This window comes from Pistacia vera, unplaced genomic scaffold (assembly GCF_008641045.1).
Source record: "Pistacia vera cultivar Batoury unplaced genomic scaffold, PisVer_v2 Contig958, whole genome shotgun sequence".
Classification (NCBI taxonomy): domain Eukaryota; kingdom Viridiplantae; phylum Streptophyta; class Magnoliopsida; order Sapindales; family Anacardiaceae; genus Pistacia; species Pistacia vera.
Window position 1 is genome coordinate 76,090 of NW_022196843.1, and position 19,145 is coordinate 95,234.

At 36.7% G+C, this 19,145-nt stretch overlaps 1 protein-coding gene across 1 annotated transcript; it reads left to right on the forward strand.

Moving 5' to 3' along the window:
• Positions 1 to 8,026: 8,026 nt before the first annotated feature.
• Positions 8,027 to 8,434, forward strand: LOC116121052. The gene is made up of 2 exons (XM_031407004.1): positions 8,027 to 8,191; positions 8,243 to 8,434. The coding sequence occupies exons 1-2, from the start codon at positions 8,027 to 8,029 to the stop codon at positions 8,432 to 8,434; spliced, it is 357 nt and encodes a 118-aa protein (XP_031262864.1).
• The last annotated feature ends 10,711 nt before the right edge of the window (positions 8,435 to 19,145 follow it).

The window sequence follows — 19,145 nt, forward strand, 5'->3', positions numbered from 1 at the left end:
TGAATTTCATTAATATGAAGAGTGCAATGAAGAAACCCTACCCATTTTTCTCTTTAGCCCTCACACCACTCTCTACACATTCCTCTCAAATTCCTTCAATCCAATTTCAAGGAATTTAATAGATCTTGGTCTCAATTGGGTGGATCTCCACTTTTAAGCCCCAAGGTAAGTCTTTTACACCAAGATTTGAATTTTTAATGCTAGTTAAAGTGTTGAAACTTCTTGTTGTTGTTGTTAAGGTGTAAGAGGTAGATTATTGTGCTAAAAGAAAACCAAAGGGTTGAGTTGTCCACTTTCAAGGTAAGTAAACCCAACCCTAAGCTTGATTTGAGAAAGTTTGTAGAGATTTGGATGTGTAACTAGGTGCTTATGTTTTTGAGATATTTTCATGAGATTAAAGTTCAGTGATAAGTGTAAATTCAGCCATGAGTTTTACCTTTGTGGTGATTAATGGAGATTGGTTGGATTGGGAATGGATTTGAGTAGTATTATGAAGTGTAATGTTTGGCCAGGTTTTGATGTTGATTTTGGAGAAGTTTACTCCAATTTGTTAGTTTGAGACAGTAATAGAAATGTAGCTTATGTAGAATGAGTGAATGCATGCAAGTTGTTTGATAAAATGCCCAAGAGAAATGCATGCATACTTATATGTTGTTTTTACTTGATGTTGTGAGATGTAATGGTAGATGTTAGAGAGAAATTTACTTTTATGCTACATTGCATTGTTACATCTACATAGAAAGAATAAGCTACATGAGCAATTTACATGCATACATACTCACAAAAACATTAAAGAGTAGTAAATGGCATTAAAGAATAAGGAGAAAGAAAGAAAGCTATTAAAGAAGAATAGAAAGAAAAGAAAATAGGTTGTTGCGATGGGGAACCCGTGAGTGATAGAAAGAATAGTCTCACATACACGCCACCATTAGTGAGATGCCCCATAATTAGAAAGAAATAAGAATGCAGTTTGACAGAAGTGTATGTGGATGAGAACTGTACCAACAGAATAGCCATACATGCATGCCACCTTCAGCGAGTGGCCACAGAATTAGAAAGAAAAATGTATAGTCTGACAGCAGTGCATGTAGATGGGGATTGTGCCCACTCATTAGCCAGGGTTCCAAGTCCATGCCTCAACCGAGTCCGATCGTCATAGAATAGAATAGAAAGAATGGAACAAAAAGAATAGAACAAAAAGAACAGAATATAATAAAAAGAATAAAACAAAAAGCATAGAACAGAAAGAGTAGAATAGAAAGAAAGAGGAGAAACAGAAAACAGAAAAGAAACTCCATTCTTTATGCATTTATGCGTATGCATCATGGCATTCATATCATTCAGAATTAGTTCTCTGTTTATGCTTACTTGTTAGTAAGTGAGGAACAAAATCGAGAAAGAACAGAGAGAAAGAAAAAAGAGCAGAAAAAGAGTAGAAAAAGAGAAAAAGAGAAAGAAATGTGTGGTAAGGAAAGAATTTTAATATATGGACAACGGAGGTAGAATAGGTTAGCGTAGAGGGTTACTTACTAAGCAATTAGTGCTCACCCCATTGTTTTCAATGTTTTACAAGTAGAAGGTGAGGAACGATCGAAAAGAGTGTCAAGGAGTGGAGGAAGCGCCCACACTATCAACATTTTTGAGAAACTTTACGAAAGTTTTTGTATAGAAGGAAATAGGCCCATATTTTGTACTCAAACATTTGTATTTATATATCTATTATATAGCTTCTTCAGTCAGTTTTCTACTTATTTCTGAGTACATTAGCTAGTAAATAGTAGTGTTACATTTTTGGTATCAGAGCAACGATTTTGGGGGTTTTAGTTGACAATGTGCCTCTTCTGCCTCATTAAAGTTTCAAAGCCGACCATTGTAAGTTATTTCAAACCCGAGCAAGAGGTAGGAATATGAGGAGCATAGGAGAATCTTCCAATCTGCCAGACCCTACTCCGCCTACCCTTAATGAAGCGAGAATTTGGGATATTATACAATAAGTGTTAGGTGAGAACCGGGGAAGAGTTGAGCCCGAAAGAGAGGAAACCCCAACCTATGTACTGATCACTAGAGGAGAAAGAGAGAGGCCGATACCCCCGACAGGGCAGACCCATATTGACCCTATATATGGGCTACCAAGTCAACATTAGCCGTCAGAATTTAGGGGGAAAACATACCCTCTAGTGGCAGAAAAGTGGTTTAGGTCCGTTGAATGCACGACAACATTGTTTCCTATGACTGACCGGGAGAAGATCTGGTATGCTAGTTTCTTGTTTAGGGGTGATGCCCGAATTTGGTGGGAATTGATGGAAGATACTCATGATATTGTTGCTATGACTTGGGGAGAGTTTACAAGGTTGTTTGAAGCAGAGTATAGAACAGTGGATAGAGTGCATGAGAAGATTCAAGAGTTTATTAACTTGCAACAGGGGGTTGATTCAGTGAAAGAGTATTCAGTAAAGTTTAATTCACTGGCAAGGTTTGCACCGGGTGTAGTGAGCACACTAGAATTAAGAAGAGATAAATTTGTGCGTGGGCTGAAGCCAGAAATAGCCCGGGATGTAATGGCCGGTGCCCAGCCCCCTCAAACTTACAGTGAGGCATTGGAGCGTGCCTTGCGAGCTGAAATTTTTTTGAATAAGTTAACCCCTGCAGTGCCATCAGTAGGGGTACCACCTAGTGCTTCTCCTCCTATGCCACAAGGAGATAGAGGGGTTGCTTCCAATAATAGGGACATGAGAAATAAGAAGCGATTCCAACCTAAGAAAAACATGAGGGATTGGCAGAATAAAAAGCCGAGAAATGTTGAAGTTCCCCAATGTCAGAAATGTGGAAGGAATCATTCTAGGGAATGTTTAAGAGATTTGGGCCAAAATGTGTGTTATAGATGCCGACAGCCAAGGCATCAATGCTCGGGTGTTCACCGTAGTTCAAAATTAAACTGAAGCTAGTCCTTCTGCCGTTATTGGTTAGTTATTATATCACTCTGTTCCCTTTTATGCATTAATTGATTCTGGAGCCACATATTCATTTATTGCACATGGAATTGTAGAGAGGTTAGGTTTGAAACCTAAGTTAGTGAATTGCCTTATTAAGATAGAATTACCAGATGGTGTGAGTGTGGTGACTCAGGAGATGCTACCAGCTGAGTTCATAGTGATCCAGGGAAGGGAGCTACCAGTAGAATTGATAGTATTTGATGTGCCTAACTTTGATGTAATTTTAGGCATGGAATTCCTTGGGAGAAATGGAGTACAGATTGATTGCCAGAAGAAGAAAGCAAGGTTTAATTTAGAGGATGGCGACAAGTTTAGTTTCGGTGAGGGCCACCAACTTAGTATGTTGATTAGTAATTTTAAGGCTAGAAAGATGTTGAGAAAAGGGTGCTTGGGGTATATTGCCCACGTGGTGCATCGTAGTGAGGTCCCACAAACAGAGATTTAGAAGGTACCAGTAGTCTGGGAATTTCTAGATGTGTTTCCAAAAGATTTGCTTGGTTTACCTCCAGAAAGAGAAGTTGAGTTTAGCATAGAATTGGCACTAGGGACAACACCAATTTTGAAAGCCCCATATTGAATGGCCCCAGCCGAACTACAGGAATTGAAGAAGCGGTTTCAGGAGCTTTTAGACAAGGGTTTTATTCGCCTTAGCCATTCTCTCTGGGGTGCTCCGATTGTGTTTGTAAAGAAGAAAGATGGATTCTTATGGATGTGTATCGATTACAGAGAGCTGAATAAAGTAACAGTAAGAATAAGTACATGTTACCTTGCATAGATGATTTGTTTGATCAGTTTGAAGGGACAGTTGTGTTTTCCAAGATTGATTTGAGGTCGGGTTACCATCAAATGAGTGTTGCAGAACATAATATTAGTAAGACTGCTTTCCGAACCAGATGTGGGCACTACGAGATTGTGGTGATGCCTTTTGGGTTAACGAATGCCCCAGCAGTGTTTATGGACTTGATGAACCGAGTATTCTAGGATTGTCTTGATCGATATATAGTAGTGTTCATTGATGACATTTTTGTTTATTCTAAGACAGCTAAAGAGCATGAGCAACACTTAAAATTTGTGCTACAGCGATTGAGAAAGAGGAAGCTGTATGCAAAATTTTCTAAGTGTGAGTTTTGGTTGAATCAAGTTATCTTCCTAGGGCATACAATTTCTAGGGATGGTATCTCAGTGGATCCGAGTAAAATGGAAGCAATTTTAGAATGGCAAAGGCGAAAGACAATAAAGGAAGTCAGAAGTTTCTTGGGGTTAGTAGGCTACTACAAGCGGTTTGTAGCAGGGTTTACTCAGTTAGCTAAGATGCTTACAACTCTAACAAAGCAGAAAACTCCTTTTATATGGTCGGGTGCCTGTGAAGAAAGTTTTCGAGAGCTTAAAAGCAGATTGACCACAGTTCCTATCCTTGTGCTACCACAAGAGGGTGTAGATTATGATATTTTTACAGATGCCTCGTTACAAGGACTGGGTGCAGTATTGATGTAGTCGGGTAGGGTGATAGCTTATACATCTCGACAGTTAAAAGAATACGAGACAAGATACCCTATGCATGATTTAGAGTTGGCCGCTGTAGTATTTGCATTAAAGATATAGAGGCATTACCTTTATGGTGCAAAAAGTAATATCTACACTGATCATAAGAGTTTGAAGTACTTTTTCACTCAAAGGGAGCTAAATATGAGACAAAGGAGGTGGTTAGAGCTGGTTAAAGATTATGATTATGAGATTAAATATCAGCCTGGAAAGGCCAATGTTGTAACCAATGCTTTGAGTAGAAAGGCCTACTTGTCACAACTCACCAAACCAAAAGAATTGATAGAGGAGTTGTGTAAAGAGCAAATAGAGGTGTCACCGGGAAGACTTACTAGATTGGAGATTCAGTCAACTTTACTGGAAGAGATTAAAGGGAAACAAGCTGATGACGAGTGGTGTCAAAAGATAAGGCAGCAAGTGATGAAAGGCAAGACATCAGAATTTCACTTGTTGGACGGTGTCCTTCGTTTTCGGAATCGGTTATGTATTCCCCAAGATACTGAGTTGAAGAAGAAGATTCTTGTGGAGGCACATGAGATACCATATACTGCTCATCCTGGAGGAACCAAGATGTATCAAGATGCAAAGAAAGGTTATTGGTGGCCAGGTATGAAGAAAGACATTGGTGATTATGTGGCTAAATGTTTGATTTGTCAACAGGTGAAAGCTGAACATCAGAGGCCATCATGTTTGCTTCAGCTGCTAAGCATTCCTAAATAGAAATGGGAAAGTATTTCCATGGATTTCATTATAAGCCTTCCACGGGTTCAAAGAAGTTATAATGCAATATGGGTGATAGTAGACAGATTAACTAAATCAGCCCATTTTCTTCCACTTAAGGAGAGCACTAGTTCTGATCAACTAGCCCAGATTTATATCAAGGAAGTGGTAAGGTTGCATGGAGTACCCAATGCCATAGTATCAGGCAGAGATTCGAGATTTGTCTCAGCTTTCTTGACTAGTTTACAGAGGAACTTGGGTATGAGGTTGGCTTTTAGTACCGCCTATCATCCTCAGACAGATGGCCAGACTAAGAGAACGAATCAAGTGCTCGAGGATATGTTGAGAGTTTGTTGCATGGATTATAGACAATCCTGGCACGAGATGTTACCCTTAATGGAGTTTGCTTATAACAATAGCTACCAGTCTACGATTAAGATGGCTCCTTACGAGGCCTTGTATGGTAGACGATGTAGATCTCTACTGCATTGGGATGAAGTAGTGTAATGACTTCTTTCTACTAATATGCTCAACAAAGATACTTAATAAAAATACATATATATAGACTAAAAAGTAGTTGGGCCCAAGTTTTTTTTTTTTTTTTTACTTAATATATACATTCTTTACACAGTACAAAAATAACATATACAAAAACTATCAAAATGGTGGATAGTGTAGCCATGTCTCTCCGCTTGCCGATGTCCATCCGACCGCATCCTCACCTATTTCCTACAAAAACATAGAAAGCAACGAGGTGAGCACAAAAATGCTCAGTAAGTAAATCCTCTACTCTGCTATCCCCGTGCATCACTCTTTAATTCTTTCCTTACTCTACTCTTTGTCTTCTTTTTCTTTCTGTTTCTACTCTCACTGTTCTTTTCTTTCTTCTACTCTCTATTCTTTCTTTTTATTCTTTCTATTCTTCCTAACCATGTTGAAATTCATGGCAATGTACATGAATAAATGCATAGCAATAATGCACAAAAATGCTTTTTCTTTCTTATCTCTATTTTCTTGTTCTATTCTTCTTTTTCTTTCTTTTCTTATCTTTGCTGATCAGACTCGGTTGATGTATGGATTCAGAACCTTGGCCTGTGAGGGAGTACAGTCCTCATCTACATGCACTTATGGACCATACAAATTTTCTTTCTTCTTAGGCCACTCAATTAAGGGGCATGCATGTAGGAATCTTCTGGTACAACCTCATCCAAACTTACTCTTACGGGTCATAAATTCTTCTTCTTCTATGCCACTCAATTAAGGTGACGTGTATGTGGGAATTCTTCTTACACTCACGGTTCCCCATCCAACCAACCTATTCTTTACTTTTCTAACACTCTTTAATTCTTTAATGCTTATTCTTCCTTTCTTTTATCTTAGAGTGTTTATTCTTTCTTTCTTTATTCTTTATTCTTTATTATTTATTCTTTATTCTTTCCTATGTTTACAAATACACAATATATACATATGGAGGCAATGTTTAAAATTTCTTACTAAATGCACTTATGAAATGCACAAATGCAATGTTGCCCAAAGATAGTCATTCTGCACAAGTCTTATTCAAGAAGGAATAACTTGAGTTATACACATTGGATTGCTACGATTTTGTGTGTCATTTTAAAGCTTAGAGACAGGGCTATAACTTTTATGTTTTGGTCTCAACCCAGTTCAATCTCAAGATACCCCAAAAGCACTCAGAAGGTCCCAGACGTGACAGGGCAGTTTTTCACTTAGGCTTTTCAAAACATATTGCATGCATACTCAATCCGAATTTGGCTACCATTCTATCTCTTTCTCAAGTCACCAAATTTGGGAAAAACTCCAGCAAACAACTACTAAACCTGCCAAAACAATACACTCCCAAAATTCTACTCAACTCTTCTAACTTCAACCAAACTTCAATGAATCATCATACAACCAAAACCACTTCTCATGGCAAATTCTACTCATTAATAATCATCAAACCCTCAATAATTCATCAATTTCATCTCAATTTCTCAATAATCACAACATATGCATATTTAAAATAATCTCTACTCACTTGAATTCTTAAATTTGCTTGAGTTGGATTTGAGTGGAATTTACTTACCTTTTGCTTGAGTAGTCTCTCCTAAGCTCTTACCTTGTTGGATTCAAATCTTCTCTTAACCCTAAGCATAAACTTCATAAGAACTCAACTTTACACAAAATAAACATGATAAAGAGCATGAATCTTGCCTTTTGATGCCTTGAATCAAAACCCTATGAAATCTACTCGAAAGCCCTCAAATTCCTTGGAAAAGTGAATGAAATTTGAGGGAAAAGGAGGAGGATGTGTGGGGTTGATATGAACGAAATAAGGGTTTCAAACCCTAACATTTTAGTTTATAAACCCACTTTCCCATTTTGCCCTTACTCTTTTAGAAATTCCATTTTGTCCCTTAAAAAGAAATTCCATCTTTGTCCCTTAGAAAGAAATTCCATCTTTGTCCCTAGTCAATTACCAAAATGCCTTCACTTTTATGTGATTCTCTATGATTTTCTATCTTTTCACTCCCCACAAAATCAACTAGTTTTGAGTGAAAAGACTATTTTACCCTTAATGCAAGTTTAGGGCATTTTCTTTATATCTCTTAAATAAATTCTAACAAAATTTAACTAAGGGCTATACAGCATAATTAAATCATGTACCTCATGTTGGGTGTACAAGTGGGAGGAAGGATGACTGAATATGGCACTTAGCCCGACTTAACATAGAAAAATAATAGAGATATTTAATTATCCGACACAGAATGAAGCAAGCTCAAGATAGCCAAAAAAGTTATGCAGATTTGAAGAGGAAGGATGTTGAGTTCGAAGTGGGTGATAAAGTATTTGTTAAAGTTTCCCCCTACAAGAGAGTGATGCGGTTTGGTGGTAAAGGAAAATTGGCACAAGGATATATGGACCTTTTGAAGGTTTCAACGAGTGGGGAATGTGGCTTATAAACTGGCCTTACCTCTTAGTAGGACAGGGTGCACAATGTTTTTCGTTTCGATGCTTCGAAGTATGTTAATGATCCTTCCACTATATTAAGAGTAAAAGATGTGGAAGTAGAAGACCATGGGGTATGGGAGCGATCAATTCAGATACTGGATAGAAAGATTAAAGAGCTCCGGAATAAGAGATCCCACTTTGAAAGTCTTACGGAGGAATCATAAGGTAGAAAAAGCAACATGGGAAGTAGAACAGAATATGCGGAACCGCCATCTGGAATTATTCACCTAAATTTCGGGGACACAATTCTCGTAAGAAATTGGGGGGGGGGGGAATTGTAACACCCACATAGAGGTATGTGACTTTTTCCTTATGTTCTAGTTGGTATGTCTTTATGTCAAGTAGAAATGCATGAAAATGTAGGAAGGAAAGAGTTACAGACTTTGCTGCGGCGAAGGAGACAGAATTTTTGTTAGTGAATTTTGGGGACAAACTTGCTTAAGGGCAATGGTTTTCCACCTAGAATTAGTGGACATATAGGGAGTGAAAAGTCATAAAAGTCATGGAGAATGCTTGGATGAGGTCATTATGGTCATTGCTAGGGGACATGATGGAATTTCCATAAAAGTGTAAGGGTAAAATGGGAAACTATATGAATTTCATTAAATGAAGAGTTCAATGAAGAAACCCTACCCATTTTCTCTTCAGCCCTCACACACTCTCTACACATCCTCTCAAATTCCTTCATCCAATTTCAAGGAATTTAATAGATCTTGGTCTCAATTGGGTGGACCTCCACTTTTAAGCCAAGGTAAGTCTTTACACCAAGATTTGAATTTTTAATGCTAGTTAAAGTGTTGAAACTTCTGTTGTTATGTTGTTAAGGTGTAAGAGGTAGATTATTGTGCTAAAGAAGACCAAAGGGTGAGTTGTCCACTTTCAAGGTAGTAAAACCCAACCCTAAGCTTGATTTGAGCAAGTTGTAGAGATTTGGATGTGTAACTAGGTGCTTTGTTTTTGAGATATTTTCATGAGATTAAAGTTCATGATAAGTGTAAATTCAGCCATGAGTTTTGCCTTTGTGGTGATAATGAGATTGGTTGGATTGGGTATGGATTTGTGTAGTATTATGAAGTGTGTTGGCCAGTTTTGATGTTGATTTTGGAGAAGTTTACTCCAATTTGTTAGTTTGAGACCAGAATAGAAATGTAGCTTATGTAGAATGAGTGAATGCATGCAAGTTGTTTGATAAAATGCCCAAGAGAAATGCATGCATACTTATATGTTGTTTTTACTTGATGTTGTGAGATGTAATGGTAGATGTTAGAGAGAAATTTACTTTTATGCTACATTGCATTGTTACATCTACATAGAAAGAATAAGCTACATGAGCAATTTACATGCATACATACTCACAAAAACATTAAAGAGTAGTAAATGGCATTAAAGAATAAGGAGAAAGAAAGAAAGCTATTAAAGAAGAATAGAAAGAAAAGAAAATAGGTTGTTGTGATGGGGAACCCGTGAGTGATAGAAAGAATAGTCCCACATACATGCCACGTTTAGTGAGTGGCCCCAGAATTAGAAAGAAATAAGAGTGCAATTCGACATAAGTGTATGTGGATGAGAACTGTACCAACAAGATAGTCCTACATGCATGCCACCTTCAGCGAGTGGCCACAAAATTAGAAAGAAAAGTGTACAGTCTGACAGCGGTGCATGTAGATGGGGATTGTACCCACTCATTAGCCAGGGTTCCAAGTCCATGCCTCAACCGAGTCCGATCGGCATAGAATAGAACAAAAAGAATAGAATAGAATAGAAAGAACAGAATAGAACAGAAAGAACATAATAGAATAAAAAGAATAGAACAAAAAGCATAGAACAGAAAAGAGTAGAATAGAAAGAACATAATAGAAAGAAAGAGGAGAAACAAAAAACAGAAAAGAAACTCCATTCTTTATGTATTTATGCATATGCATCATGGCATTCATGTAATTCAGAATTAGTTCTCCGTTTATGCTTACTTGTTAGTAAGTGAGGAACAAGAACCGAGAAAGAACAGATAGACAGAAAAAAGAGCATAAAAAGAGTAGAAAAAGAGAAAAAGAGAAAGAAATGTGTGGTAAGGAAAGAATTTTAGTATATGGACAACGGAGGTAGAATGGGTTAGCCTAGAGGGTTTACTTACTGAGCAATTAGTACTCACCTCGTTGTTTTCAATTTTTTGCTGGTAGAAGGTGAGGAACGATCAGAAAGAATGTCAAGGAATGGAGGAAGCGGCAACACTGTCAAAACTTTTAAGAAACTTTACGAAAGTTTTTGTATACAAAGAAATGGGCCCATATTTTGTACTCAAACATTTGTATTTATATATACATTATATAGCTTCTTCAGTCAGTTTTCTACTTATTTCTGAGTACACTAGCTAGTAAATAGTAGAGTTATAGAAAGAATCATCAGCAGAGCTAGACAACATTGCTAAAAGTGTACCGGGAACTCAAATGTTGTCAAATGATGTTGTTGCTACTTAGGTATGTGTTATGTATGTTGTATAATTGTAAAAACCTTAAGTTTTCTATAACATGTGCTAAATTGTGGTTATTAAACATTGACAGTGTTCCACTGGTCCGGTTCAGAATCTCACAGGAAATAGTAATTTATGTACTAGACAGGAGGATGCAAATGATGAACATGTTTCGTTGGGAGAGATTTGATATTGTTAACCGGTTGAAGCATATACATTTGTATTTGGTAGAAATTATTCGCGTTGTGGTTAATTTCTGACGAATGCAGTTGAGCTATATGCTGATTCAGTTGTTTTGTTTTTATTATTTTTGTTGTTGGTTGGGTAGGAGTAGGCTATTGGTTGTAGGGTGCTGAATTCATAATAATAACGTAAATGTATATATTATCCTTATTCTGAATGTTTTCAGTACATATTATCGTCACATTTCAATATATATTATTCTACATTTCATTTCAGATTTTAATTTTGATATGTCTTTTGGTAAGTTTAGTATTACATATACATGAGCATTCAGATATGTATTAAACAATAATTAATGATATGATACTGTGGCAAACATAATCTATAAGTAAACGGTCTCATATACACAGCGGAAACAAAAACAAATATAATATAGAGATTGTTTACATGAGCCAAGATCAAGGGTATAATTTTACAATTTTATCATAATAAGAATCTGCAGAAATATTAATCATGAGTTAAGAGAAACATACACACGTTGGAGGCTCTTCCAAATTTGTCAACGAATGTTTTGCTACCAATCCAAGTGTTGGATCGAACCCACGTAGTCCACACGAAGACAATCTCAAAAGAACCAAAGAGGGATTTGCTAGATCCTCTTTGGCTTCAAGATTAAGAAGAAAGCAAATCAATTGAATTGATTTTTAGGCCTAAAGTGTTTCTGTCGTGGGAGTGTATTGAGAGGGGCTGTTGTGTGTGTTTTTCTTTTAAAAGAGAAATAAAAAATTAATTGAATATAGTCTAATTATTAGTCATGGGTAGCTCGCAGCAAAGGTCTCCTCCATGCAGAAGAAAGCAACCGAGGTTGACAAAATTGTACGTAGGGCTAAAATAAAAAATTGCGAAACAAAGACTGGTAGGTATACACCCTTCTGACATGATATTTGTTTTTTAAACATTATTTACTTTAGTTTATAGTAATATTTACTGGATTATTAAGTGTTATACTACTTTATAGGGAAAGTGTAACACCCACATAGAGGTATGTGACTTTTTCCTTATGTTCTTTAGTTGGTAGTTCTTTATAATGCATGAAATCTAGGAATGAAGAGTTACAGACTTCGCCGCGGCGAAGGAATTTCTTCGCCGGGGCGACGTCTCTCGGTAATTTTTAGCCGTGGCGAAGGAGACAGAATTTGTTTAGTGAATTTGGGGACAAACTTGCTAAGGGCAAAATGGTCTTTCCACCAGAATTAATTGACATGTGGGGAGTGAAAATCATAAAAGTTCATGGGAATGCTTGGATATGAGGTCATTATGGTCACTGCCTAGGGGACATAGATGGAACTTTCATAAAGTGTAAGGGTAAAATGGGAAACTATACATAAATTCATTAATATGAGAGTGCAATGAAGAAACCCTACCCATTTTCTTCAGCCCTCGCGCCACTCTCTACACATTCCTCTCAATTCCTTCAATCCAATTTCAAGGAATTTAATAGATCTGGTCTCAATTAGGTGATCTCCACTTTTAGCCCCAAGGTAAGTCTCTTACACCAAGATTTGAATTTTTAATGCTAGTTAAGGTTTTGAATTCTTGTTGTTGTTGTTAAGGTGTAAGAGGTAGATTATTGTGCTAAAAGAAGACCAAAGGTTGTAGTTGTCCACTTTCAAGGTAAGAAACCCAACCCTAATCTTGATTGAGAAAGTTTGTAGAGATTTGGATGTTAACTAGGTGCTTATGTTTTGGATATTTTCATGAGATTAAAGTTCAGTGATAAGTGTAAATTCAGCCATGGTTTTGCCTTTGTGGTGATTGATGGAGATTGTTGGATTGGGCATGGATTTGAGTAGTATTACGAAGTGTAATGTTTGGCCAGGTTTTGTGTTGATTTTGGAGAAGTTTGCTCCAGTTTGGTAGTTTGGAAAGTAATAGAAATGTAGCTTATAGATGGTGATGCATGCAAGTTGTTTGATGAAATGCCCAAGAGAAATGCATGCATACTTATATGTTGTTTTTACTTGATGTTGTGAGATGTAATGGTAGATTTTAGAGAGAAATTTACTTTTATGCTACATTGCATTGTTACATCTACATAGAAAGAATAAGCTACATGAGCCATTTACATGCATACATACTCACAAAAACATTAAAGAGTAGTAAATGGCATTAAAGAATAAGGAAAGAAAGAAAGCTATTAAGAGATATAAAGAAAACAAAATAGGTTGTTGTGATGGGGACCCGTAGTGATAGAAAGAATAGTCTCACATACACCCCCATTAGGTGATGCCCCATAATTAGAAAAGAATAAGAATGCAGTTTGACAGAAGTGTATGTGGATGAGAACTATACCAACAGAATAGCCCTACATGCATGCCACCTTCAGCGAGTGGCCACAGAATTGAAAGAAAAATGTAAGTCTGACAGCGGTGCATGTAGATGGGGATTGTGCCCACTCATTAGCCAGTTTCCAAGCCCATGCCTCAACCGCCGATCGCATAGAATAGAATAAAGAATAGAACAGAAAGAATAGAACAAAAGAACAGAATAGAATAAAAGAATAAAACAAAAGCGTAAAACAGAAAGAGTAGAAAGAAAGAACATAATAGAAAGAAGAGGAGAAATAGAAACAGAAAGAAACTCCATCTTTTAGGCATTTATGCATATGCATCATGGCATTCATATCATTCAGAATTAGTTCTCTGTTTATGCTTACTTGTTAGCCAGGTTCTCTGTTTATGCCTCAACCGAGTCCGATCGGCATAGAATGAATAGAAAGAATAGAACAAAAAGAATAGAACAAAAGAACAGAATAGAATAAAAAGAATAGAACAGAAAGCATAGAACAGAAAGAGTAGAATAGAAAGAACATAATAGAAAGAAAGAGAGAAACAGAAAACAGAAAAAACTCCATTCTTTATGCATTTATGATATGTATCAGCATTCATATCATTCAGAATTAGTTCTCTGTTTATGCTTACTTGTTAGTAAGTGAGGAACAAAACCGAGAAAGAACAGAGAGACAGAAAAAAGAGCAGAAAAGAGTAGAAAAGGGAAAAGAGAAAATGTGTGGTAAGGAAGAATTTTAATATATGGACAACGGAGGTAGATGGGTTAGCGTAGAGGGTTTTTACTGAGCAATTAGTGCTCACCCCATTGTTTTCAATGTTTTGCAAGTAGAAGGTGGAGGAACGGTCGAAAGAGTGTCAAGGATGAGGAAGTCCCACACTATCAACACTTTTGAGAAACTTTACGAAAGTTTTTGTATAGAGGAATGGGCCCATATTTTGTACTCAAAGATTTGTATTATATATCTATTATATAGCTTCTTCAGTCAGTTTTCTACTTATTTTTGAGTACATTTTTGGTATCATAGTAACGATTTTGGGGGTTTTAGTTGACAGTGTGCCTCTTCTGCCTCATTAAGTTTCAAAGCCGACCATTGTAGTTATTTCTTTCCTTACTTTTAGTAGAGATTATGTGAGTTGATGTAAAATGTTATTGTTGTAGATAAGATGTGGAACCCGAGCAAGAGGTAGAATATGAGGAGCATGGAGAATCTTCCAATCCGCCAGACCCTACTCCGCCTACCCTTAATGAAGCAAGAATTCGGGATATTATACAACAAGTGTTAGTGAGAACCGGAAGAGTTGAGCCCAAAAGGAGGAAACCCCAACCCTGTACCGGTCACTAGAGAGAAAGAGAGAGGTCGATACCCCGACAAGGCAGACCCGTATTGAGCCTAATATGGGTTGCCAAGTCAACATTAGCCATCAGAATTTAGGGGGACAACATACCCTCTAGTGGCAGAAGAGTGGCTTGGTCCGTTGAGCGCACACGCATTGTTTCCTATGACTGACCGGAGAAGATCTGTATGCTAGTTTCTTGTTTCGGTGGATGCCCGATTGGTGGAATTGATGGAAGATACTCATGATATTGTTGCTGACTTGGGGAGAGTTTACAAGTTGTTTGAAGCAGAGTATAGAACAGTGGATAGAGTGCAAGAGAGATTCAAGTTTTATTAGCTTGCAACAGGGGGTTGATTCAGTGAAGAGTAGATTCAGTAAAGTTTAATTCACTGGCAAGGTTTGCACTGGTGTAGTGAGGACACTAGAATTAAGAAGAGATAAATTTGTGCATGGGCTGAAGCAAGAAATAGCCCGGGATGTAATGGCCAGTGCCCAGCCCCCTTAAAACTTACAGTGGCATTGGAGCGTGCCTTGCAAGCTGAATTTTTTTTGAATAAGTTAACCCCTGCAGTGCCATCATTAGGGGTACCACTAGTGCTTCTCCTCCTATGCCACAAGGAGATAGAGGGGTTCTTCCAATATATGACATGAAATAAGAAGAGATTCCAGCCTAAGAAAAAACATGAGGGATTGGCAGATAAAAAGCCGAGAAATGTTGAAGTTCCCCAATGTTAAAATGTGAAGGAATCTTCTAGGAATGTTTAAGAGATTTGGGCCAAAATGTTTGTTATGATGCTGAAGCCAAGGCACCAATGCTCGGTGTCACCGTAGCTCAGAATTAAACTGAAGCTAGTCCTTCTGCCGTTATTGGTTAGTTATTATTTCACTCTTGTCCCTTTTATGCTTTAATTGATTCTGGAGCCACACATTCATTTATTGCACATGGAATGTAGAGAGGTTAGGTTTGAAACCTAAGTTAGTGATTGCCATATTAAGATAGATTACCAAATGGTGTGAGTGTGGTCTAATACCCAAGATATCAAAGGTATGTTCCTAACTCAAATTATCCTTTAGATGTTAATTTTATGTTAAAAAGCATAAAATCTAATTAAGCAAAATAGTCAATTCATTTGGAACGGTATGAATCAATTATCCATAGAGACTTAGGGGCAAATGGTTATTTTGCCTATGGATAAGCATTGAAAAAGTCAAGGATGAGTAGGCTTCATTGCATTTAATGGCATTAATTAAGTAATAATTATGTCTAGTGTATGACCAAAATGCCCTTATATGAAGAATTAAGGACTTATGATTTATACAATTAAAATAATTGGGCCAATTGCATATTTTGGAAAATAAATGAAATATTTTCCTGTAAATGAGATGAAATTCGTCAACCAAAGGAGAGAGCCTTTCTTCAACATTTCTTCATTTTCTCTCAAATCTTCCATGAAACAAGCTTTCTTTCTCTAGGTTTCAAGGAGTTTTGCATATTTTTTCAAAAGAACAAGATAGGAGCCTTGGATCTTCAATTAGAAGGGTTTAAGGTAAGGATTAAAAACTTTAGTTTTGATGTGATTTGAAGATTTGAAGTAGATGTTGAGGTATAATGTTATATATGTAGGATTAAGGTGTAAAGAGAGCAAAGGCAAAGGATTTGTTGGAGGAAGTCTTTAAAAAGGTAAGGAAGAACCTCCCATGACTTTAGGGTTTATGCTAGGGTTTGTAGATTTTATGAAACCTTAAATTAAAGCTTAAGGCATAGAATTAGTTGATGGCAAGTGAGTTGAATTCTTATTATTCACTTATTGCCTTGAATTCAATATACATGAAGTTATGGCTATTTATGTTTTATGAGTTGTTATGTTTGATTGAAAAAATGAAGTGTAATGCTGATTGTGGCAAAACTGTAGTATGGGCCACATGGTGTTGAATGGTTTGCTATTAGAAGTGTTGATGTGTTGTTTGCATTAGCTTACAATGTTATAGCAATATGGATGATTATGGGAATGAGATTTTACACTTCCTTTAAGATGTTAAAGCCTATTAAGGGAGGTTTATTTGACCCATAAGTTAACCTATTGGTTAATGTTATAGGAATTGATGTGGCATAGTAAATATGAATTCGGATTTAGTGGGCTTAGGGGTTTTGTTAACCCTGCTTAAGTATTTGACCATAACTTGAGTTATAAAAATCGAAATGAATGATTCTTGAAGAATTAGAAATCTAGACACAACCTATAACTTTTATGTTTATGCCAAGAGCCAATTCGTTTGAGAAAAGGTGGAAATGGCCTGAAGCATAAACTGGTTATTAAGTTTAAGATTAACATAATCAATTCTTATGATTATGAATTGATTATTAATGTATTATTGTAAGTATGCCATGTACTAATGTTTACCCATCATTTAATGATATTTGAAAGATATACATGGTCATGTGTTAATACTGATTAATGTTATGAAATGGCATGAAGTTGCAATGTAATACATGTTTTAAGATGATGTATGTGAGCAAGAGGTAATGTAAATGGATTGATAATCCATAGATGAATTAAAAGTATTAGCTCACCAAATATGTTATTTACATGCCACAAGATGTTGAGATGCAAATGACATGATAGAGATCATATAGACATGATGGAAAACACGTAACATATCCTCGTATACTGGTTGAGGAAAGATGAATTATCTTAGAGGCCAAATAACGCTAAGCATCCTCTCGATGATATGAGCTCTAGATGAATTTGAGGCTAGATGAATATATGCTTTGATGCTAATTAACGCGTTAGCATATCCTCGTATTCGATTGAGATGATGAACTATGCTTTAGATGCTAAATAACGTTAACATGCCTCTCGATGATATCTCTAGATGAATTTAGCTAGATGAATATATGCTTTAGATGCTAATTAACGCGTTAGCATATCCTCGTATTCTGATTGAGGAATGGATGAACATATGCTTTAGATGCTAAATAACGTGTAAGCGTGCCTCTCGTGATATGAGCTCTAGATGAATTTGAGGCTAGATGATATATGCTTTAGACTATTAACGCGTTAGCATATCCTCGTATTCTGATTGAGGAATGATGAACATATGCTTTAGATGCTAAATACCGCGTAAGCATGCCTCCCGATTATGAGCTCTAGATGAATTTGAGGCTAGATGAGAGAAAGATAAATAAATGCTTAATGTTAAATAACACAGCACGCCTCCCAATGATATGAACTCTAGATGAACTTGAGGCAAGAGATATGAAGTGCTTAAGATGCTAAGAAAAGTCCGATCGGCTAGACGTTAAATGTTTCATATGCATTTAGTTGCATTACAGAGTTATGATATTATTTACATCATGAGATATTTTAGATGTTATGTCATGATAGGTGATGTGTGTGTACTATGTTTACTACTCATTTGTACGTGTACACATTGATTGTTTATATAGCCATGGATAAATGATGAAAGCTAAGAATTAGTAAGAAAAGGGAACACACCTAGATGTAAGGTAGTGGTGTGTTAACAAATATGTTTAAATAAGACAAATAGTACTTTAGAATGAAACAGATCATTCCTTACTGAGCGATTAGCGCTCACCCTTTCATTGTTGATTGCTTTGCAGGTAGACTAGAAGCGAGGGATGCTAGAGACAGCGGGACTACACGTGAGGGGAAATGATTTATTGTCATCTAGATGTTTTTATCTGATATAAATAATGTAAATGATAATATTTGTGAAATACCCCTGGAGACTTCCACCCTATAATATGTTTTGATTGTGTAATTTCTTAAAGTTTGTAAATTATAAGTTTGGATCCTGCGTGACTTTATATGCATGTTTTGGATATTATTATTATTATCCTTATACAGATTTTTCTAAATACAACTCGTTCTCCAGACATGTATCCTCGGGATTCTCTTTGAGGGATATTCAAAGGATACCTGACTGGAGGGGGTTTTACTTTTGGTATCGAGCAAGTATTTTTTTTACTTAAAAAGGGTGTTTTGAGATGTTTTCTATTTCGAATCAGGCATTTATGAGAGTTGATGACAATATCCCTCATGTAAAGTTCCGCTGCTCAAGTTGTCCAATCGCTGTAGTATGTCACCTGATTTTAGTAAGATTGATTAGATATTACGTTATATGTGTGATAGTGAAAGGGAATAAATATGAGGAAAACCAGAGAACAGATCCAGGTCACAGTGATGCTTCAAATGCATAAGATGTTCCAACTGCACCTAAAGTTCCTAACCCAGCAGTTGCTACTTCAGCACTCCGAGTTGATGTTGCAACATTGGAGCTATGATCCAAGAGGCTGTTAATAGAGCTTTAAGGAACCCCACTGAAATTACAAGTATCCGGGACAACGTGACAACCAATGTGTACCAGTCAAGCAGCAGGGACGAGTACTCTAGAAGCATTGGTTGCCCTAAAGATTGAACCAATTTATGGCCTCTCAAGTAAACACACCTCCAGAATTTAGTGGCACTAATGATCCAGTAGTGTTAAAACAAGTTGTTGGCAGGACAATGGTAA